The following is a 24,953-nucleotide window of genomic DNA, read 5'->3' as shown; positions in this document are numbered from 1 at the left end:
ATGTGCGAATTAAGCCTTTGTCTAATCTCAACCCCAGAAGGCGTCAAAAATAAGCTTTGCCCTGTAGCTTATTTTTCTTCAAAACTGTCACCCTCCTCCCCTCACCAGATAACAGAACACAACATAACTGTGTTGCTGTCCCCCAACCGGTTTGCTTGCCAAGACAGGACCTCCAAGAAACACCATTAATAAATACGGATTTAGTTCTCTGTGCAGATGGATCAGCTTCACGTGACCCACAAACGGGTCACAACAGAGTTGGTTTAGCTGTTGTCACTAATCATGAAACACTTCTCTCCAGTTCACTCACTATTCAGCACAGGCGGCAGAACTGATAGCTTTGACAGAGGCATGCAGACTAGCTAACAACAAAGCAGTAACCATCTAATCTGACTCCAGAGACGCTTTTGGGTTGTCCATGATTTCGGCACTCTGTGGAAACACAGGCAAAATAAAATCTGACGGCAAACCCATTCTCCATCATGACAAAGTCGCAGCTCTTCTTGATGCCATTTTGCTCCCAAAGTCAATTGCTGTTTGTAAATACCTTGCTCACACTAACAACACAGATCCTGTCTCTCGAGAAAATGCACAGGCCCCGAAGCTGCTGCAAAAAGAGCAACACTCCAACCCAGTATAATTGATTCCTGTCACTATTTCCACCTCTCTCACCGCAGTACAGTCTTTTGCCACACAAAAGGAAGATGTGTGGCAAGAACCCGATAATAAACCTTGCCTGCCCAAAGATTTTTTTCCTCATTTTGCAAAATTGACACATGGGTTGGACCATGTGTCAAAAGACGGGATAACGGATGCCATAACCCAACACAAGTTCACCAAAGGATTTTCAGTTCATGCCGCAGAAGTTCTGTCAACCGTGTATGGTTTGTGCAACGCATAACAGGTAAAACCAAAACAATCAGACACATCGCTCACCCATCATCAGACAGACTATTCAAACACTTAATGATAGATTTCATAGGACTGTCACCAGCTGAAGGAAAGAAGTACTGCTTAGTAATAGTTGACATGGTCAAAATAGATTGAAGTATTTCCAGCAAAACACCAGAGTAGCCAAGTGGTAGCAAAGGCTCTGCTAACAGAGATTACTCCCCATCTGGGAACTACAACTACACCAAAACTGAGCAGCGATAATGGCTCTTACTTTGTCAATTCTGCAATAACCCAAATTAGTACATTTCTTACCATTAATCTCAGACAACATTGTGTATAACACCCCGCCAGTAGAGATGCTGTCGAACGAGAAAATGATAAAATCAAAATGAATTTTGGCAGAACTCCATCTCTGGGAGTAAAAGCTGTAACCAGGCCACTCCCCTCCACTGGCCTATGTGAGGATAAAAGCTACAATATTGCAAAAACTTATTCTCTCTCTCTCTCTCTGCAGACTTCCAACCTGGGTGGTGAGAAACGACTTCAGAAGGGAGCACTGGAACTCCAAACGGTGACAAGGTCCATTCTGACAACGCATACCATTGCGAAGATAGCCGAGAGGGCAACGTGGGTTCACGCCATCCACTACAGGAAGATCCCCGAGCCAACGGAGGAGCCAAGCTGCCAACCTGATTGCCACGAGGACGGACGGTGCGAGGACAAACAGACGCCAAGGTGGACAGACGGTGACGGACGACACGAGGACGAGCAGAGGCCAAGGAGGACGGACGGTGCAAGGACGCATAGACGCCAAAGAGGACGACACATGGAATTGGCCCTGTGGATTCAACAAACACCAACTAGACGTGTTCCACCAAACTCCACCATGCATCACTTGATTCTGACACTGTCATGTTTGGCACAGCTGATGGAGGTTAACACCTACAAACCTGCCAGGACTGTCACTTTGACAGAAGGACAAAGTGCAACATTCACCTGCCTCATTTACCCTGAAATTTGGCGATCAGGACGGGCTCAGGCATATTATGCCAAATATGCCAAATACCTATGCAGAGACCCCTGCGGCCCACACGATTGGCACTTGATTGTTGCCACCACTGACAAACTCATTGCTCCAAACAGAAATCCCCGCTTCACAATGACAAAACTTCCAAATTCCAACGGAGCCCAGATCACCATCTCTGATGTCAAACCCACTGATGCAGGCACATATTGGTGTGGAATTGAATATCCAAGCTCTGATATGTACAGACAACTCACAGTCATAGTCAATAGGTCACCTGACCCACATGACGCCCTACTTAACACAATGTCAGATGTGAACACGTCACGTTGACCTCTGGAATTGAAAACAACCACTCCGATGAATATAAGAAGGATGGCCAGCATGGTTTTTAACAATGATAATTGTCAGGGACCGTGGACTCAGGACACAGACGTAGGGTCTTTTCAGACTCAAAGGGGTTTTATTGGAGAGCAAAGCACACAGAGCACAGCAAGGCAGGGCGATCTCCAAGCAGAGCAAAGTAAAGGGCTATGAAAACCTAAGCGCTCTCCTCGGTAACTATGGCGGACGACGAGCGCAGCTATGAAAGTTATGAAACATAAATCTCTCCACGCTGGGAGGAAAACAGAAATACTATGAACAAATTACAAAACAAAGACACGCTCTCCTAACGAGAGGCGGAATTAAACAAAGGATGAATAAAAATAGGTCATAAAACTATGATTATGAAATGTTATAACGAAAAATCTCTCCTAGAAAACGGAGGAACAAACAAGGCTATGAAACTTACCGTATTAATAAATAAATAAGACTAGGACTAAGAATAAATTACAAAACAAGATTATACTGCAGGAGGAATGCTCACTGCAGGCTCGTGGTTTTATGACTGTGAGGCTGGTAGTGTAGCTCATGGGAAGAGACAACATACTGGCACAAGACAAGGGAAACGCAGACTATTTGAACACATGAGGGACCAAGGGGAACAGGGGGAAACACTTGGGAATCAGGGAAGACAATGAGACGCTTGACACGAGAGGAAGGGCAAGATACCTAAAACGAGAGGAGGTCAGTGCTTTCAAAATAAAACAGGAAATGACGAGACAAGACATGAAACAGAACATAAACCGTGACAATAATCCCATATGTAGTGATTTTCTTTTTGCTCTGCACCTTAATTCCATGTGTATTGAAATGCCTGTCTAACGTGCTCATGAGAGAGATGACTCATTCCTCCACATATGTTCATGTCAGCGTCAATAATGCAGATCAAAATTCAACCTCTCTTCATAGTCCTGACCCCGATCATTACCCCAGCTCAGACTCTGACTCTGTTGTCGCCGATCAAACTGCAGTTTCAGTTGATGAAACGTTTATATTTTGTTGGTTCTGTACCCAATCACCATCAGTCAAATAAACTTCAGATAACATACACACCATCCAGAGCAAGGTTGCCACTGCACAAACACCTCAACACAGCCCTTAACAAGACAAAAAGAAAGGTAAAATTAGTTACATTTTCTTTTAAAAAAAGAACAGTAAATACAACCTGAAGTCCAAGTGATATCAAATAATAAAGTGCAATGTGGCTAAAGACTGCCATCCTCTTTTTTAACAAAGCACCTAGACTTATTTCTGTTGGGACAATTACAGTGCGTGGTTTTTTCATCATCATTAATTTCTTATGCTTCTTGAAACGAACCTCCCTGACTCTTTGCCTCAGTATTTTTTTTGTAGGGGAAACTGCTTGACCCTTGATGAATGTGGCATTCTGAAAGGAATGAAAGGATGGTAATCGTTTGTTAACAGACATCTTCTCAATGTTGCCATGAGGAAAAAGTTCAAAATTATGCTAATACTTCTGATAACAAAAATGACTGGTAACTTTTAACAAATGAACAGGACCTTTTTTCAGTTATGTTACAGTAACATGGAAGTAACATATACTCACATGCCAATGCTGAGGTAATCATTCGTTGCTATGACTACTTTTTATGACCATTATTTTATGATTATTTTCCTATAAATACTGGCCACAAACAGATCCAAGATTATAACACTGGAAAATATAAATTTGATTTTACATCTGACCACAACTAAAGTACAATAGTGCATCATTTTGTCACTTGTTGAGATATCATGCAGGTCAACGGCAGGTCAGAAAAGCCAGCTAACTAACTAACTAACTAGCTAGCTAACTAACTAACTAACTAACTAACTGTGAGTTAACATTATGTTTGCTTTTGTGAACTGGCATGCTGAGAGAAGGACGAACAACAGTTGTTTGTAGAAGGATGTTCTTATTGTTGCTGCTGCAGCGATGATATAGAGATGTTGTTCAGTGTCCTGAACACCATTCACGTGTTAGGGTTATTGCACGTTTATATACATTGCCATTAAGGAGTTTTTCGTAGATCCGTTGCATCGTCACAAGGGAATCCTTTACCTCCTCTGCCTCGATGTCCCATGGAGAGAGGAACTCTACCACAATACCGCTTTTATTTTTTTTGGTGAAGAACAGGATAGGGTGCCTCTCTAAAAGGTCCCACTGGTGGAGCTTTAGCAAAGTAAAAACCAAATTATACAATATATTGGAATACAGAAATATAGAGTACAGATAAGTTGACATTTTATGTTTTGGTATCTAGACATATCAGCAACTCATTAAAGGTTAGCGTGAAGTAGCTACTGCTGCAAATAAAACTTTCTGACTGTTAGCAATGGCAAAAATTAAATACTCATTTGAAATACATTAAAATTTAGTGAAAGAAAACTCAAAAATAATAACAGGCTTCTATGTATCTGTACTGAAAGTGCTGCTCATGCTACAAAAAACAAGATGCTTGGCTTAAAATCTGGACCTAAAAAGTTTTTGCCTCTAAACTAACAAATGGATTGAATTAATCTTGCATACAGTTACACACTTTCTGTGACTAACACCACAAAGTAGTTAAGAACTTTGAATTTGAATTAATGAAAAGCAATAATATAGTAACTGTGTTTATGGGCAATTAAATTAGTTTCAAGTTAATATAGATACTACTGTACTGTCTATTCAACGTCTTTGCTATTACTAATCTTTTGTTATGATTGCATAGTTACAATTTCATTATACATTAAACTGTACTGATTGTGTTACTTTGCACACAAAGACAATTGCTGCACCTTCTTGTCTGAAAGTGATCTTAAAATGATGTATATGATTTTTTCCACTGGTTTGCTCTGTATCGTCCCACCTCTCTCTGTGTTCAAAAATGCCTTTTGCACAGAGATAATTCATTTTTGGGGTAACTACAATCTTTCACATTTCACTCTACTGTTACAGATTACAACAATTGTCATCTCAAGGCACTTAAGTAATATAGTCCAATTCAAGCCAATTGGAATTCAATTCATTGTAATCATAATCCAATTAATTCATATAGAGCCAATTCAAAAAATTAATATCCTAGCTAAGGAAACCAACAGATTGCACCGAAACTTGTCTTCAGTCCGATTTCCCGTCCTGAGCGTGCCTGAGGCAACTGTGGAAAGGAACGACTCCCTTTTAACAGGAAGAAACCTGTCAACAATTTCAGATACATTTAGATGTTGTGCAAACTGTAATTTCATATGCAATTGATTTAGTAGGTTAGTGTCTGGATCTGTGTGTTGTTAAAAATCACACAAACTTTTAATGCACCAGCTGCCTGAAGTTATAGACCTAAACTGTTTCAGTTCGCTCTGCCATCTGTAATTTCTTCTTTTTGAGACAATGAAAAAAAATCTATTTTAATCGGTGAAACTCTCCCAATTGTAATAGATTTTCGTAATTTTATGGCTGAAATGCCTTGCAATGTGCATATGACATTATTATCTCTAGAATTCTAAACATCTTCCTGGGAATAATTTCAACTTAAATTCTCAAATCTTAATTTTACAAAAAATACTATACCAGATTGGGGTGAGACTATATAAGGGTTTCTATGAGGTCTGCTTTCAGTCTGTAGACAAATTGACAGTGGAAACAAAGAGTTTTCTATTGAAATGAATCTGAAAATGGAGAAGATGTATGTCATGTTAGACCATTTCTAAGGGCTTTAATTCTTAAATAAAACACCAAATTAGACTGAGACTTTTTGAGGGTCTCTCTGAGGAGGTCTGCTCTTAATCTGAATTGACACTGGTCTGTGGAAACAGAGTTTCTTTTTAATAGGATTCTGAAAATGGAGAAGGTGCTGCACAGTGGTGTGTGGTGGTTACCACCGTCGCTCACAGGTTCCAGGTTCAACTCCCGGCCTTTCTGTGTGGAGTTTGCATGTTCTCCCCGTGTATGAGTGGGTTCTCTCCAGGTTCTCCGGCTTCCTCCCACTGTCCAAAAACATGCATGTTAGGCTAACTGGTGACTCTAAAATTGTCCTTAGGAGTGAGTGTGAGCGTGTGTGTGGTTGTGTGTCTCGTTTGTCTCTGTGTGGCCTGTGATGGACTGGTGACCTGTCCAGGGTGTACCCTGCCTCTCGCCTGATGACCGCTGGGATAGACTCCGGCCCCCCGACTGACTTATTAAGCGGATATAGAAAATGGATGGATGGATGGAAAATGGAGAAAATTTATGGAATATTAGACTATATTTAGGGGATTTCATTTTGAATTACAACACTAGATTGGGGTGACACTTTTTGAGGATCTCTCTGAGGACGTCTGCTTTCAATCTGTAGTGAAACTTCTCTGTGGAAACAGTGAGCTTTTCATTAGTATGGGTCTGAAGATGGAAAATTTTGGTAAGATTTAACAGTCATGTTCTATAATTCTTTTAAGAGTCTGGGGGGCTGGTATACTCTGATACACTTTCTGGAAGGAGAACCTACACATTTACGTTTAATTCTTAAATATATCACCAGATTGAAATTATATTGTTTGGTTGACTCTGAGGATGTATACTTTTACTTTGAAAGCTGCTTTAAACGTTAACCGTGATCCCCCAAGTATGCGCGCAAAACAAAAATAAAGAGAGGCCTGGCTTGACCGTCTTTCAACAAACGAGGGCTCTGTAAATGTACAGCAGTCGTCCAACGTTGTGTCCGATTTGGCTGCAATCGTTTTACCCACCACATTTTACATGCCCAAAGGTTCTCGTCTCCTTATAAATTTGGTCGTCGCAAAGAACCCCCAGCCCACCGATTACACGATTGGCCATAGAAAACAGTGTAGAGGCGCATGACATTTTCAAGTGTTGATAGCGCGACGGCGTAAGCATGAAGTGATGGTGGCGTGACCGCGGTATCTATGTGGGCGGATCATAAACTGCAGATAAAGCCGGTCCTGCAAAAGTTTAAGGCAGCACAATCAAGCACTTGGTCTTCAGACGATTTGTTGGGTTGTTTTTAAGGCTTTAGTTGACCTGATGTCTCCGACTAACGCCTGTCATGAATACTCTTCAGGAACGGGTAAAAAACGCTTTACACTGAAAACATCTACAGTTAGCTTTGAGCAAAATTTAGTAAAGAATGTAGTTGACTAGTAAGTGAGCACGGAACGTGTGTTTGGAGCAAGTATTACATAGTTAGCTATTAGTTGCACTCTGATGTGCAATTAATAGCTCTGCTGCCTCCGGTTGATTTAATGCGTCGACGAGAATTTTTGGGCAAAGTAAAATGTAGGGTGAGAAAAGACCGTTCATTCGAGACCGGTGTCAGATCAAGTGGTGAAATTTCTCAGTGGAACTGTTGTTACAAGACAGTAGGTGACTACATTGTTGCCTGATCAAAATATTAGGGAAGGAAATGAACAAAAACAAAATGTTTATGTTGTGATTAATCCGTCTCAAATATTTTCGTTTGTAACAAAATTATTTGGCCCAATGGTAAAGCAAATCGTAATTTAAAAAATCACTAATCTCCTTAAAGAGATACAGCGCTGTGCCGAAGCTAAAAATGGTAAAGTACAGCGAGATTAACTTGTGATATATCTTTATCCGTTTTTATTCAAACGGTAAAACTAGAAACTACCTAATACAGTCCTAGACTTTTGTTTTAAGATTCCTAGTGTCTAACAGGTGAATTTTATTTCTGATAACTTGCACATTTCGAGGTACGCAGCTAGCAACAGACGCATTTCAGCTGGGGTGTCGTGCCAAAGTAGTTATTTCCTACAGGGAGTGTTCCCCCTTACTTGGGTAAGCCAAATGGCCCATGTAGACATTCTAAACAACTGTAGTTGTTCTGTCGGTGAGGTTTGCCATGTCGCTCTAAACAAAATAAATGTCTTGATTTTTTTTTTACATGGGTTATCCGACTGTGTTTACTTAAACGAACAATAATAAGACAATCGCTACGTCAGCATTCTTTTCCTGCAAAAGCACAGTTTTAATGATAATTTAACAATGCTATAGTGTAGGCCTATCATGACGTCGATTTCACAGTCAAACACTGTGAAGCAAGATCCAATATTCTGTTATAAAAAGTTAAGAACAGCACTACTGTCAAGTCAAGATAATGACACTTTGTTTGGCTCAGCAAGTTAAATTATGCACGATGGCATTTACCAAAACACAAGCTACAGATTAAGGCTACATATTGATCTGTACATCAGGTTGAACAACTGGAAACAAATGTTACAATAAGAATTAAAAACGAAAACTTTTGGTCAAAAGATGTCTTTAATAACAAGCTTCAAATAGTTTGTTATGTTATTTACATTTTTCATGTAAAGCTGAAATATTGTCTGTCAATTACTTGTCAAACCAAGTACAACAGAGCAATTTTACAGAGAAATCTGGTCTGCCAGTGGGTTCTCTCCGGGTACTCAGATTTCCTCCCATCGTCCAAAAACTTGCATGTCAGGTTAATTGGTGACTCTAAAATTGTCCTTAGGAGTGAGTGTGAGCGTGTGTGGTTGTTTATCTCGTTTGTCTCTGTGTGGCCCTGTGATGGACTGGTGACCTGTCCAGGGTGTTCTCATCTGATGACCTGCTGGGATAGGATTTTGCGGGTATAGAAGATGGATGGATGGATGGATGAAGTATGTACAAAATAAAAGACCTTATGGTAGGATATCATATAAGCTACACAGACAATGAATACCAAGTCTGGCAGACAGAAAACTCCAGTCTCAGTCTGCCAGAGACTACTTTTTTCTTTTTTTTTTTACACCCGTGGCATATGTTTGAAGCTCTAATATGGTTTGAAATCCTGTCACAGCACTGAAACTGCTATTTCTAGGTAAGGCATGCCACATTTATTTGTATAGCACAGTTTAATTTAACACCAAGTGTTTTGCACAGAGCATATAGGCATTAAAAACAAAATATACTAAAGTAAAACCGTGTGAGAAGTACAGTACAGTGAAAGGAATGAATCAAAGTCCTTCAATTAGTCGATCAAATACAGTGGCAAAAAGAAAGTCTATAGGTTTGATTTAAAATAAGCAAGAGTTGACACAGGTGTGCAGTTAGTTTGCAGTGGTGTTTGTTCTATGCACAAAAACAGAAAACAGCTTCTTGATGTTCAGTTCTATCTCTGGCCACAAAAAGCAAACCTGTTCCTGACGACCAGACGGGTCTTGAAGGTTCATAACTTATCAGAAGATCTGAGAATTACTTTAGCTCCAAGCCATTTTAAGCTTTATAGACCAACATCAGAGTTTAAAAATTTACTCAGGAAGCCAGTGTGAAGATATCAGGACTTAGATTGATATGATCCACTTTTCTGGTCTAGGTGAGGACTCAAACAGCATTGCTCTGAATCAGCTGCAACTGTCTTATCAATCATTTAGGCAGACCAATAAATACACTATTACAGTAATACATTCACTGGAAATAAATGCATGGACCAAATCTTTAGTCCTTTTAATTCCTGAAATATTCTTCAAGTGATAGTTGGCTGATTTCATAACTGACATGATACGGCTGTTGAAGTTCAGGTCTGAGTCCATAGTATCTCCAAAGACAATTACACCTCGTTTATATTGGCATTGATGACTGCAGTTTCTAAAGCCTGTGGATAAACACCTGAAAGAAGAGATGTTTATATCCAGAAAGTCTGGAGTTAAGCTACCAGAAACATTTTTTTTAAAGCAATTGGTTATGAAATGTCCAGTCAGCAAATTAGAGGTTTAAGATGCTTTATAATGTTTTCAAGGTCGAATTGTCAATTGACATTGATTGGTATAAATTTTGTCATTATATTACGATTTAACTTTTGCAGGGAGTGGGATATTGCATTTCCAGTAGCTGTTATAGAGGCAAATAATTTATTTTCTAATGTTCAAAATTTTGTCTGTGAAAAAGTCATTGCAGGCTTTAGTCAATTAAAAAAATTCAGGTGGATTTATTAATCTGTCAACCATTGCAAAAAATAAGCATGCATTGTAATTGTTCTTGGTAATAATATCAGAAAAGAAGGACTGTCTTGCATTTCTCAATTCTATATATATGTGACGGCTTCTTTTTTTTTTTTGTAGATCTCCTAGTGAACCTGAAGTTTTTCACCACCAGCGATCAGTTTTATGTCATTCTCTTTTTTTCCATTCTGACTTACGTAGTGTTTCGCCATTGGAGATCTTTTCTTACCAGAAATGACCTTCTTCCTAATAGGTACAGTGGCATCCATAACCTTTTGTTCGTTTAGAATGGATAAGTTCTACAAGCTTATTCATTGAAATCTGTTTGAACATCCATGTGTACACAGATCCATGTGAACAACCTAAAAAAAATTAAAACTAAAAAAGTACACAGCATTGATCAGATAGATGATTTCATGAATTTGAAAATCACCAACAATAACGCCTTAGTCAAGACATATAACTGGTAGAAGTTCAGTAAATAAAAAAATAAAAAAACTGCATTGTATTTTGGTGGCCTATACATATTTAGTATGACATGGGTGTATAATTTCAACTGTCACAAAAGTCACATATTCAAAGACTGCGAGTCTTCCATTAAATATGGAAATCAGTGGGAATTATTAAACAAAACAGCAACTCTACCCCCTTTCATATGAACTCTAGTTTCGCTAAAGAACTGAAGTTTGGAAGGGTTGATCTGAAAAGAACAGCTGCATCTTGGTCTAATCAAATCTCTGTGAAAACATAAAATCACGATTATATTTAGGAGTTAAATCATGGATTCAATTTTTTTTACTGCCACGGATTGGATACATCAATGAATCAAAATGTAGTGTTGTCAAAGTTTTTGGTGTTAACCAGCTGCTGATGAGGAATTGATGCTACATTTCAAATTTGCGGTGCTGGTTTCGTGCATCCCTCTTTGCAGATCACCTTATTTTTTCTGTTATCTATTAATACAGGAATTAGTAGAGCTTCTTCCACATGAGACCCTGGCTTTTCCTGGGGAAAACCCTGTGAGATATCAGTCTGTAAGCTTGGACCCAGTCAAAATCAGTTTTTTTTTTTTTTTTTTTTTTTTTTTTTCAAGAGTTGTACATTATAAACACACAAAAAGGAAATAAACCATATCCATTTTGGTGAGGGAGCCTTTGTTAGTCGCTAAATTTTCAGCAAACCACCGGACGTCAAAGATCGTGGATATTCTTCAGCCTACCTGTCTCTAGTGGGTTGGACTAATCCAAAATAGTGAAAACAAGGGGGGTGTTCTCTGAAGAGGCTGTTACCTGTGAAACAGGGTTGCTCTGAAAACACCCCCATTAGCACTTGGTACTTGCTTTCTGATGAAATTAACCATAGACTGTATGAAATGAACACGGCAAAAAATCGACCAATCAGAATTTTGGTCGACCCAGAACGTATCGACCAATAAGTTGACCAGTCAACTAAGACTGTACAACCCTACGCAGTACACAGCCCTTGATGCACTGGGTCATAAGATTCCACTGTCAAGATTTGAACAGAGCATTGCTGTCAAAGGTTCAGTTCTGACTTGGTTGAAATCATACCTGACAGGAGTTTTTTGGTTGATTTTAGAGGATTGTTCATCTTCTATTGCCCCAGTCACTTGTGGGGTATCCCATGGATCCATCTTGGGTCCAATGCCGTGAAGGATCCAGTGAGGTCTAATTTCAGGAAACGTAATATTGATGATATCCAAGTTTATTTGTCTATAAATGTAAACATCAGTAGTCCACAGCATCCTGAAGTCCACCATCAGCTCTTTGGTTTTCGTAGTGTTTCGGAGCAAACAGTTCTTTTTGGTCCAGCCATTGAAGGACTCCACAGGGTCCCTGTGCTCCTTCTCATGTCCACCACGCACACATGCCACAACAGCTGTATCATCAGAATACTTCTGTATGTGGCAGGGCTCCGAGTTGTACCTGAAGTCCGATGTGTACAAGGTGAACAGAGAAAAGCAGCTAAAACAGTACCCTACGGAGCCCCAATACTGCATTCCAGTGTTCCAGAAACGCATATCCCCATCCTGACATACTGGGGTCACATAGTCTATAATCTACGATGTCAGGGAGGGGGCCACACCCATATCTAGAAGCTTGTCTTTCAGTACGGGAGGCCATATGGTTTTGAAGGCACTGGGAAAGTCAAAGAACATGATTTTCACATATGAACCAGGCACATCCAGATAAGTAGAGAATTGCGTCTTCCACTCCTATGTATTTCTGGTGGGCAATCTGGAGGGGGTCAAGATCCTCAGCAACCTGCAATCTCGAAGAAGGAGTCTCTCCAAGGTCTTCATGATATGAGATGTCAAAGCCACTGGTCTGTAGTCATTCAGCTCCACCGGTTGCCCTAATTTGGGCACCGGTATGAGACAAGAGGTTTTCCACAGCACCAGGACTTTTTCCATCTGAAGGCTCATATTGAAAAGCCACTGAAAAGGGAATGCTAAACTGACCAGCACAGTCCCTTAGAAGCCTTGGGCATACTCCATCTGGGCCTGTAGCCTTCCCTGACTGAAGTCTCCTGAGCTCAGCTCCAACCTCCTCTATTGTTAGACACAGAGGCAGTAACGGAGGGATGGTGTCAGGAGTGATGTTGGTGTCAATCATAGAAATGGGGGTGGGGGTGCAGCTGTGCTCAGGATGCCTGGAGGTGGAAGCTGCCGCAGAGGTGGATGTGCAGCTGGGCTCAGGAGGCCTCGTGGTGGAAGCTGCCGCAGAGGTGGAGGTGTGGCTGGGTTCAGGAGGCCTGGAGGTGGAAACTGTCATAGAGGTGGAGCTACAGCTGGACAGAAGAAGCCTGTTGGTGAGAGTTGCTGCAGAGGTGGAGGTGCAGTCAGGCGGAGGAGGAGGCTTGGTGATGCAAGTTGCCATTGAGGTGGAAGTACATCTGGGCAGTGGAAGCAGTATAGAGGAAACAGCTGGAGTGGTGGGGGAGGAGGGAGCAGCAGCAAATGTGGAGGGAGCAGAGGTGGAAAAAGCCACACTATCAAACCTGGTGTAATATTGGTTGAAAGTATGGACTTTGTCCACATCACCTTCCACAGACAGAGTTTTTCAGGCTATCCAGTGATGGTCCTCATGCCCTCCCACACCTCATTGGTGTTATTGTTCTCCAGCTGTCTCTCTACCTTTTTCTTCTACTCCACCTTAGCTTGACATAGTGTCTTTTTAAGCTCCTGTTGTACACTCCTCCGGTTTTCTCTATCCCCGTTCTGGAACACCCTCTTTTTCTGGTTCAGGAGGTCTTTGATGTCAATGGTGATCCATGTTTTATTATTTGGATAGCACCTTACAGTCCTCACTGGAATCACAGTATCCCTACAGAAGTTAATATAGTCTGTGATGGTGCTGACCCTCCTGTCCATGTCAATGTCCATTTCTTCTGCCTCCAGCGGTACAGCCCAGTCTGTGACATCAAAGTAGTCTTTTAATGCATCACTCGCCTCTGGTGACCACTTCCTGAAAGATCTGGTAGGAACAGGAAGTCTTTGTACACAAGATCTGTATGTGGGTTGTAGATAGACCATGCTGTTATCAGATCTACTCAGTGGTGGAAGAGACACTGCCCTGTAAGCCTCTTTCACGTTAGCATAGAACAGATCTAATGTCCTTTCGCCACATTTGGGCAGTCCACATACTGTACGCCTTTCCGCTTACCGTTTGTACGCAGATCTCAATCTGCTCATACGGCTGTGAAGCTGGGTATGTCCACACATTAGTCTTGTGTGTTGTCATTCAGCCAGGACTCGGACAGACTGATCCAACTGTCAAAATAGAGCAACTGCAGTGCTTTACCTGTTCCTTACCTGCAGCTGCCATGGTCTGTTGTGGCTTTAATATCAGATGACAAAGGGATGTTCTCTAGCGCTGATGAAAGTTGGACAAGATTTTTAACTAGCATGCACTGATTCAAAGCCATCAACCATCATGTCAAGTGAGTGTTGCGCAGTGTCACTTGAAGTTGAATGAACCTATCAAACTTGTACTGAAAGTGTATCTTGTGTACAGACGCTCATCATAGAACATGTACTAATACTCGTGATTAACATGACACGGCCAGATATTGCAATTTGTTATCGGAATTATTTTGTTGAAAAAAAACTGCCAGTGATTTTCATCATGTATTGTGTTTTCTGCATATATTTTACATGAGCTTCTTAGATCCTTTCCTGTTTTGCCAAACATGTTCAGTATCTCCCATCTTACAAATTTCCTCTCATCATTTAGTTAATTAGTTCAAATGTAGTGGAAATCACGAAAAACATAAACATTTTTTGTTTTGGTCAATAATAGTACAATAAATGATCAAATTAGTCATACAAAGGCGAATGAAGCATAAAATGTTTTACACTATGTTTGTTTTTCTGAAACAAATAACAATATTATTCAGCATGAATACAAAACAGAATAGCGGATATTGCTGCTGCATCTTAAAAGCCTCATGCTTTTCTAGAATCAGTTTTACAATTTCTATAAAAACTAATTGTAGGTATTCCACCATAATTATCACTATGGTGTGAGTATTGCATTGTGTCCTGAATGAGCGGTGGGCTTTGTAAATACATCAGCAGATATGTTTGAAGTTGTTTTGAAACATTGTCTCCATTACATTTGTCCAGTAGAGAGCTCTGACACTCTTGCCATCTGTTGTGTTTTAAACACGTTTTTATATATCTTGATATTCAGCCTTTCTGAAAGTGGAATTATCTATATTTTTGCACAAAGGTAACCCTAAAACATCAGTATTCAAGCAGGCACTGAAGTAGATGAACCAAATTAAACCAATGTGACCAAAATCTAATAGATTATTTATCTAATGATGAAACCGATGGCTTGACAGTTTTATGTGCACTTTCATAATTTTGCAATTGTCCGTTGAGAGTCTGTTATTTTCAGTCTATGGGATTACGCTCAACTGTGAGTGTGTCTAATTTATTTTGCCCGTTCAGATCGAAAAATAAGAAGCATTTTAAAACCTGAGGGTTTTGTTGAAAATGTCCTGATGTCTGCTAAATCCATTTTGTTTCTTAACCTTTTGAAGAAACCATAAACATGAATTTAAGATAATTTAGGTGGTTAAACCTTTCAGTCCTTTCAGGTCTAAATGGGTTAAAGGACATCATCTTGGCAAGTCTAAGTGTGAGGACATGTTTATAGTGGTATGTCATACACCATGACATGGACAAAGCATTAAGATTGTGTTTTTTTTTTTTTTTTAATTACAATTTCCCATTAACAGCTAGTTGTAGATGTATTTTGTGATACTGTAATCTTATTTGTGAGCAACCTATCATATATTTTCCCAGGATGCAGCTGTCCATTGGAATCGGAGCTTCGAGCTTTGCTGCAGCAAAAGATAATGATCTTGGATGGAGGAATGGGGACCATGATCCAACAATACAATCTCAAGGAAGAAGATTTTAGGGGAGATGAGTTTGTAGAGCACATGCTGCCATTGAAGGGCAACAATGACCTTCTCAGTCTCACACAGCCAGATGTCATTTATAAAATACACAAGGTAGTTAATTTTTTTCTCACTTTGTCTGATGCTAATCACTAGTTCTCAGTTTATCCATAATTTCATAATTCATGACATTGAGCAGAAGTTATGTGTTTAAATTGTGTTTTCCTGCTATTCAAAGGAGTACCTACAAGCTGGTGCGGACATCATTGAGACCAATACATTCAGCAGCACATCTATTGCCCAGGCAGACTATGGACTGGAACACATGGTATGTTGTGCCTGCTTGGCCACTGCACACAGGTTGTACTGTAGACACAGCGGTTAGGTATACATAGTAACTGATATAACTCGTAAACCACTGAACTTTTTTATTTATTTATTTATTTTTTTAATTACATACAGCTCAATTTCTATATACGTCTGTGCACTCTATCTTGTTCTATGACCTTGCTGCTATCGATACTTAAAACTGCGTTTTCGGTTCATGTTTCTTTTCTTTTGTTCTTTTATTAGTTCAGATATCAAAGACATATAATTTGCTGATATGTATAGTCCTTTTTACACTGGTCAAAAAACTCCACAAACATCAGTTTATAGCTGAATTTGAAAATATTTCATCAACATTCGGTTGTCAAATGACTCTGCATCAGCCATAGGTTTTTATCGGCTCCGTCTTGATTTGGCACAGAAGGGAATGCAACATCCAGGTGCATGCTAAAAGAGCAGTGGACATTTTTCATGATTTGAGAATAGGGATTACTCCAAAGTGAGTAAGTAAAGATTCAGACTTTTTTGTGCCCCAGAAGTATTGAGGAAATCTTCCCCACCTGTGAGATTGTACTCAAGATCTGAGGTTTTCCATATCCTTGACACTAGAAATGTATGTATGAGGGTTAATTTCCAACCACAGTTTGCTCACAATGCTTCACAGTGGTGCAAATCTGTGATCGGTTTGTCAGAACTTCCTTGAGGCCAACTGAAAATCCTTCTCCATGGCCTTGCCGAATTCCTCCCACACCTAAGTTTTATCTTCTGCAACCACCAATGCTGCAGCCCTCTTGGGCATTCGGTACCTGTCAGCTGCCTCAGGTGTCCACTGGAATAACCAATCTTTCACCTCTATTGCTTCCCTCACTGCTGGTGTCCACCAGCGTGTCCTCTGATTGCTGCCACAAGAGGTAACAATGACTTTTTGACCACAGCACTTGGTAACATCCACAATGGAGGCTCTGAACATTCAGATTTCATGTCTCAACCTCTCCTGTACATATGAAGAAACTCTTCCTGAGGTGTGAGTTGAAGATATTCTAGACAGGGAGGCTTCTCATTTGGATTTGCTAGGTTTGTCCATTAGTCTTTCACACCATTTCATCAACTCAGCAACAGTTGAGTATTAGTTGACAGCTCTGCCTCGCTCTTTACCGAGCGTCCAAGACAAGCTCAGGCTCCTTCCCTGTCAGCGAGGTGATGTTCCATGTCCCAAGAGCCAGTTTGTGACACCAAGGATTCTCATCGCCAGGCCACCGCCTTCGTCTGCCATTCAGCTCACATTGCACCCGACTCAGGCTGTTCATCCTGCAGGTGGTGAGCCCACGGGGAGATGTCATTCCATGGCTTTTCTGGGCTGAGCTTGGTCGAGCCCCAGAAGCCACAACTCGGCCACTGGGCAAATACCCTGCTGTGCATTTTACAGAAATACTAGTTTCTGTTAAACTAGATAATTAATAATAGTATTATTACATCTGTCCATTGTGTCAACAGTTTTCAATTTTCTTTTTCTTTTAAAGACTTCTTCACAGACAAGGCAGTTTCCATTTTAGAATATTAAACCAGTAACATTGTAACCAGCTCATGTTTCATGCTCTATTTTGTAGACTAATGTTTTTGTGTTTTTTTTGTGTAGGCATATCGCCTTAACAGGGCATCAGCAGAGCTTGCAAGGAAGGCAGCAGATGATTTCACCAAACAATCTGGTTAGCAATAGCACCACATTGTTTTCAGATACATATTTTCTGGTATGGTTCATAATTTTTCAGGATTTCCTCATGTGTGTAACATTGGCTGTAATGTGTCTTGTTACCAGGTTGTAAACGCTATGTGGCTGGGGCATTGGGTCCCACTAATAAAACCCTCTCTGTGTCGCCATCTGTGGAGAGACCAGATTTCAGGAATATCTGTAAGATTAGATTTATTTTCAACTCACTTCTTGCTTTATTAGGTTATAGATATTCAAAATATTGACTTTTTAAAAGCCCTCTAAATTAAATGTTTTTACAGTCCTCAGAATTTGTAGCATATATGCTTGAAAATGGAAACAGATTACAGACAACATTTACTCCTCTGCCAAGATTACCTTTACTCACTATATGACCACAGCAGCCTAGTGATGCCAGTGGTAACTGTGCTCATGACTGTATTTTTGTTGCATAATAGATTTAATTTAATAACATTTAGTAATTTATATTATATAAAATACATGTATGTATGTAAACCTTGGAACTGTCTACTTTGGATAGACAAAACAAATATGGAGATACTTGGTGTTAATGCACCTTGCCCAGCTTGGCAAATACTAAATACAGTACACCCCAATTGTCAAGAAAGGAGGGAAAGATGAAGATTTGGGCTTATGTTTTAGCCAGAAGGTTAAAACTTGCAGTAATTCAGTTGGCCATGAACTCTATACCGAGGCTAGTCTAGTCTCGTCTAATCTGTTCTGTATACCAATTCTATTGTAACTTAATGTCATATGTGAGGCTATCTTGCAGCCAAAACTTAGCTGAAATAGGATCTTGCAACAGAGCAATAATCCGAAGCACACCAGAAAATCTACAGAAAGGCTGTAAAACTAAATATTGTAGGATTTCAGTTCCAATACAAGTGCGTTATATGCTACTTTTGAATTCATTATTGTATTTAGCATATATAACAATGTGATTAATCGTGATTAATCACAGGATATCATGCAATTAACGTGATTAAAGATTTTGATATTTGCGCCTAATTTTTTTTTTTTTTAATTCAGTACAGTGAAGTACGAATTGCCTACAAACACAGTTGATTCGGCTATAGAATTCCAATTTCTGGTATATAAAAGAGTATTTTCTTTATTTATTTGTTCATTTATATTATTTGATTTATTTATGACCTGTTAGCAGGTTCTTGTTGATGATGATCTTCTCAGGCTGTCCATTTTGAAATGTGTCAGTAACACAGTTAAAACTTATTGCTGCACATCTTATGATGAAAAAAAGTCCACCACCCGAAACGGTCAAATAAATTTTGTTCTTACCCCTAATATGCCTTATAACAGCACCCTGGAAATTACCACCCAAACAAGTAGCAAAATGAAAAAATGACTGCTTCCGCATTATAGCAGACATAATTCTCAGTCTTTAATTTTAGAAACAACAAAGTTCTTATGAGGAGAAAGGAGTGGTGATTGGATGTATCAGCTAAGTGCTGTGCATTCGACCTTGAGCCTTTTGGTGATGTGTGATGAAGACCAACACATTTAGGCAACAACATTACTTTGTCAGAGTTGGAAAATAATCATTCTTTGCTGGAGGTTAGGTGAAAATTAAATGATTTTACAATAGGTCACCATCACAAACACAATTTTGCTGGTTGTCTTGGTTACTGTAAATAACATGTTGTGATGAAATATCACTTTCTGGTTGACAAAAGAAAATAAAATCACTTGGTTAGTATTAGAAATCAAAACTACTTTGGTTGGGTCAGATGATGATATTCATGGTTCGAGCTTAAAAAACATTATTTTTACAATGTGTTGCAATGTAAACCTTGCATTTCAACATGTATATGGTTTTCAGTCCTTCACATTCAGTTGCTTTCATGACCATTTTGGGTTATATATATTCTTTATATATAAGTATTTACCGTATCTGCCTGAATGAACACATGCCACACAGGCATGTTTTGAGGAGCTGTCTTGTTTTTCAGACCAGTTGAGAGGATGCAAGAAATATAAATTATTCTGATATGTTATAATTTATTCCCAGGTTTTCCACCTTACACTGTGTTGCCTGAGAGACGACCAAATTCCCTGTTAACATTCTCGGCCATTAAACATGATTCTAATTCTGAGAAAATCAGAGCAAATCAGAGAAAAGAAAACATCATTTTTTGACTGTTTCACAATATACGTATATGTATATATTTTTTTTATATATATATATATACACCCATATAAGTCAGTGTAGTTTGAGAAGTTCCATTCTCTCCATAAATCTACACAGGGATTGGGTGCGTAACCATGTCTTTTCTGTGTTCCAATAATGTCTCCAAAAGTAGCTGCTGCTTGACATTTATTAGCTCCAAATATAGACATGGAAACATCACCACCCAACTAGCAAGTCCTTTAGAGCTTAGATGCTACTGACTCCCCTGCATGGAAGGTACTACCTCAAGTAGGGGTCCTTACCCTATCTGCCTACCTGTAAGTCGCTTTGGATAAAAGCGTCTGCCAAATGCATAAACATAAGGGATTCAGGGAGAAAGGACATTCACAAATGTATGCAATTCCAGTTACTTACATTTTGTTTATGTATGTGCATGCCTTTTTTTCACAGCTTTTGATGAGCTTGTAGACGCCTACTCAGAGCAGGTCAGAGGTTTATTGGATGGAGGAGCTGATATCCTTCTTGTTGAAACCATCTTTGATACTGCCAACGCTAAGGTATCCCTCTTGTAATGGTGATATTTTTTTTTTAAAGTAGACAATAATAATTAGAAAGGGAAATGACAACATTTTTTTTAGCTTTAGTAGTTAATAACCACTGTTCAAAATTGCACTGTAACTTTCTGAAGTTCTGCAGGATCTATCTGAACTTATACAATCAGTGAAACAAAGTATATTAATTGTACTATATACTACATGCATGCCTCCTTACACTGCTTTCTTTTGCTATATTTAAGTTCATGTTTCATATTACTGCTTCATTACTCCGTCTACAGGCTGCCTTGTTTGCCATTGAGCTGCTTTTTGAAAAGAGCTACGAAAGGAAACCTATATTTGTATGTTTGTACCTTTTTTATTTATTATATTTCTAAGTTTGCTGTAGTTTTAAAATTCAAATTTTTGATGTAGAACATAGTTAAGCATACAGTAAGAACCATGCACATCTACTTTCTATTTTATTATATATTTTTAAATGATGTTTTTTTATATATAATATTTTTAAGGCAACAATAAAGCTTTAATCTTATAGGTCCTCCCACTCCTATGCAGGATGGGTAAAATAACGCATCTTAGCATCAGTAACATCTGAAATGTTGAGCAGTTATCTTTATCAGGCTTTCTTGTCAAACTCACTATACAGATCTCAGGGACCATTGTTGACAAGAGTGGACGAACACTCTCTGGTCAAACAGGAGAAGCCTTTGTCGTGAGCTTATCCCATGCTAAGCCACTGTGGTGAGTTACTGTACATAACACACAGCATTGGCACCTGTAAGAGGAAAAACAAATCAATCATGCTAAACTAATGCCCTCACAGTAAAAACAGTTCTTTTCCCCTCACGGTGATGCAGTATTGGTCTAAACTGTGCCTTGGGGGCAACAGAAATGAGGCCCTTCATTGAGACCATGGGAAAGAGCACCACAGCTTTCATTATTTGCTATCCCAATGCAGGTAACTTGCACTCCATCCATCTATCCATTTTCTATACCCTCTTAACCCAATTGTAGGGTCACGGTGGGGCTGGAGCCTGGGGTACACCCTGGACAGGTCACCAGTCATCACAGAGTTGCATCAAGACAAATGAGACAAACAACCATGCACGCTCACACTCACTCTTAGGATCAATTTAGAGGCTCCGATTAACCTGACATGCATGTAACAAAGTACCTGGAGAGAACCCACACATACACAGAGTCGAACCAGGAACCCTCTTGCTGAGAGGCGCCGTGGCTAACCACCACACCAGAATACAATAGAAAAATACTTTATTCATCCCCCATGGAGGAAATTCAAATAAATTATTTGAATTATAAATTAAATTATAATTCTATATATAATATAATTACAATAAAATGTGATTAAAAATTGATTATGAATGATAAATGATTGCCTCATTCCTATGTGTTAATAATAATTTTTTATCTTAATTTTTAGGCCTTCCCAACGCATTTGGAGGTTATGATGAAACTCCTCAAGTGACAGCCTCAAGTTTAAAGGTTCTGTTTTTTACTATTATTTATTCCTCTGATTTATGTTTAAATGGACTGCATTTACATTGCAATTTTCTAGTTTTGTTGACTGCTTATAAAGCTCTATACTACAAGTTACTTTCACTCATTCACAAATACATGCATACACAGCACTTCTTGTGCTGTTTTTGCACCAAAAATACAGCTGCTAAAGCTGACTGAATCCTTCCACATTGCCAGTGGTAGTGCATTTACTGTCTGTGCTTAATGAGCTACAATATACTCAAAACTGGTTCAGTAACAACCACTGTCTCCCAGTGTACAAGCTTGTGACTACAACCTAAAGGAATGCCATTACACTGTATGTCATATCCAACACTACTGGCTTGGACACCAATGCCTGATAATCAGTTCAGTTCAATTTATTAATATAGAAACAATCCCAGATGGGAAATTATATTTCTGCTGTAAAAAGTATTATTAAAGGTATGCTTTTGATACAGACAACAAAATAAAATTTTAAAAAACTGATAAACCTTAAGAAGTTGTAGTAAGTGTAATGGAGAGAGTTGTGGTGAAAATCTTCAGACACTGACGGAGCGTTTTTGTGGCATGGCAGCTACTTAGCTGATTATGTCACACAGCTTCAGCAGGTCACACAGTTGAACTCATGGTAACGCAAACCAGCTGAAAAACTGAACTGAACCTGCTATTGTAGTCCTGAATGCAGTATCCTCATTGAGATCAGTGTGGACACCCATGTGTTGTCTTCCTATAAATTCTGATTGAGAGCTGATAGATACCTGTAGCAACTGCAGTTAAACACTTTCTCGTTTTACTCATTGGCCAGATGTTAGTGTAAAAGGGCCCTTAAGTCTACTCAGTTTAAGCTAGATTGTGTCTTATTTCTGTCAAACATATAATCCCACAGTGTGGGGTGAAGTGTGGGGTCCACCATCTTACTCAAGGACATTTTCAAATGTAGACTAGAGATGCCAGAGATTGAACCACCAGCAGATAAATACTTTATTTTAACAAAACCTGCAGTAATTCTGTCCCTAATGTGTGTCTCATCTACAGACCAATTAAGAAATGGCTAACTGCAAGAGAAAATTAAAGATGGGTGTAAAGTTAGGACATTTGACTTAGTCCTTTTCTTTCTTTCTTTTCTTTGTAAAACTTACAAAGATTCATGACCTGCTACATTTAGTATGATACATTATTTTTAACCTTAGCAAATGAAAAAGTCTCAAAATACTTGCTTCAGACATGAAATTACATTAAATGAAAATGAAAATTGTGTTTGTGTACATGTCTTTTTGGGCCTTAAAAGTTATCATTGAAAACTAAAAAGTGAAATAATCTTTGCCTTGTTGTTGAAACCTGTCTGGTCTGCATCGGTAGATTGTATTGTCTTGTATTTGCAGGACTTTGCCATGGATGGACTTGTGAATATTGTGGGAGGATGTTGTGGGACAACCCCACTGCACATTAGGTCAAGATCATGTACCTTTTAACCATATTTCTGTCCTAAGTATTGCTCAGGTTTGATTTGAATTGCTTTTTCTTCTCTTACAGAGCCATATCTGAGGAAATAAAACAATGCCAGCCAAGAATTCCTGCTGCTGATATTTATCAAGACTGCTTGCTGCTCTCAGGTATTAAAACCACGTATTAAAACTTTTGAAGTACTAAATGTTTAATCCCTAATATCTTAATAAGTGCGACTTTTTTATTAAAACTTGTCAGATGCTAGCTGTTCAGGTTGATCACAAATGTCAATTGATTAAGTGAGGATGCCAATCAGATTGTAAAATCACTTCACGTTTCTTTAGTGGACAGAATACCTCAAGACTTTCACTCGTTGTCTCCCTGACAATTTTACTTTGTGATAGATGAGTAAAATTCTAATATTTTTTTGCATTACTGGTAATTAGGTAGTGCAAAATCAAACTCCATCTCATGAGGAAATGAGTAAACATACCCGTACCTTCCATTGTAACAACATTCACCATTTTACTTCTATACATATTCTGTTTCTTCCCAGTTTTCTAAAAAAAAAAATAACTGAAACTTGACAGCTCCTGTCCTGTTTTTTCAAATTCTATTCATATTTGTAAACTTTTTGATAGTCTTCATTTCAAAAAGCGTCTGCAAGATAAGAATTGCATGCCAGCAGAGCCGCAATTGTACAGATGTAGTGAATCCAAATGAATGATTCCAAAAGGATTTGTAAAAAAAAAAAATTATTATTACATATTTGCAGTAAATTAGAAAACTCAGAACAGCAGAGTGGTGAGTATGATGTGACTTTAAACATACCTTTAATTTTCATGTAAACCATTTTTTTGTTGTTTTTTTTATTTATCTTTTTGAAAGGTTACTGTTCAGCCCATCAACCAATGTCATGAAAAATATTTCTAAAGATTTTTCAACAATTAAAACCAATTAAACTATACATCCACACCTTTTTTTTTTTTTTTTTTGAATACCTTCTTAAAAGTCCTTTGTCCTGTAATGGGTGAGCTAGTTTCTTTAGCTTGTGCCTATCTATCCAAGGTGAGATAAAAATTGAAAAAATAATTTGAAAAACTGCTGTCATTTCTAGGTTTGGAGCCATTTAGAATTGGTCCGTACACCAATTTTGTAAACATTGGAGAACGCTGCAATGTGGCTGGGTCACGCAAGTTTGCTAAGCTGATCATGGCTGGACACTATGAGGTTATTATTATTATTGTTGTTATTATTATTATTGTTATTGCTAATATTGCTCTTTTTTTTTTTTTTTTACTTATTGTTAAACAATACGGGGATAATGTTAATTTTGATTTTAAAAAAATTACAGATTTAACATAAGTTCTCACCTAGCAATGGCTAACATGCACATAATTAACTGAATAAAGATATATCCAAGTGGCTAATCTTGCTCTTCGTTCGCCATCTTTCTCGAATGCCTGAGTTTGTTGTTGTTGTTGTTGGTGGTGGTGGTGGTGAAGAGGTCAACTGGAAGTGGCTCTATTACCACTAATTGAAATGGGTACATCACCACCT

The 24,953-nt window shown here is 38.8% G+C and overlaps 1 protein-coding gene across 1 annotated transcript in view; it reads left to right on the top strand.

The window, feature by feature from the left end:
- The first annotated feature begins 7,197 nt into the window (after positions 1–7,197).
- The window catches only part of mtr (5-methyltetrahydrofolate-homocysteine methyltransferase), a 65,357-nt gene continuing 47,601 nt past the window's right edge, over positions 7,198–24,953 (top strand). The window contains exons 1-13 of the mRNA XM_072372724.1: positions 7,198–7,344; positions 15,573–15,784; positions 15,909–15,998; positions 17,634–17,703; positions 17,814–17,906; positions 20,323–20,429; positions 20,708–20,767; positions 21,073–21,167; positions 21,284–21,384; positions 21,868–21,929; positions 23,330–23,397; positions 23,481–23,560; positions 24,511–24,623. Coding sequence (XP_072228825.1) covers positions 7,302–7,344; positions 15,573–15,784; positions 15,909–15,998; positions 17,634–17,703; positions 17,814–17,906; positions 20,323–20,429; positions 20,708–20,767; positions 21,073–21,167; positions 21,284–21,384; positions 21,868–21,929; positions 23,330–23,397; positions 23,481–23,560; positions 24,511–24,623 — 1,194 coding nt within the window. The 5' untranslated portion in view covers positions 7,198–7,301. The remainder of the gene's footprint in view (positions 7,345–15,572; positions 15,785–15,908; positions 15,999–17,633; positions 17,704–17,813; positions 17,907–20,322; positions 20,430–20,707; positions 20,768–21,072; positions 21,168–21,283; positions 21,385–21,867; positions 21,930–23,329; positions 23,398–23,480; positions 23,561–24,510; positions 24,624–24,953) is intronic.

Source organism: Leuresthes tenuis, unplaced genomic scaffold (assembly GCF_036924035.1).
Source record: "Leuresthes tenuis unplaced genomic scaffold, fLeuTen1.0.hap1 SCAF_20, whole genome shotgun sequence".
NCBI classification, from domain to species: domain Eukaryota; kingdom Metazoa; phylum Chordata; class Actinopteri; order Atheriniformes; family Atherinopsidae; genus Leuresthes; species Leuresthes tenuis.
Note: the sequence above shows the minus strand (reverse complement) of the source record. Positions and strands in the feature narration are given on the sequence as shown.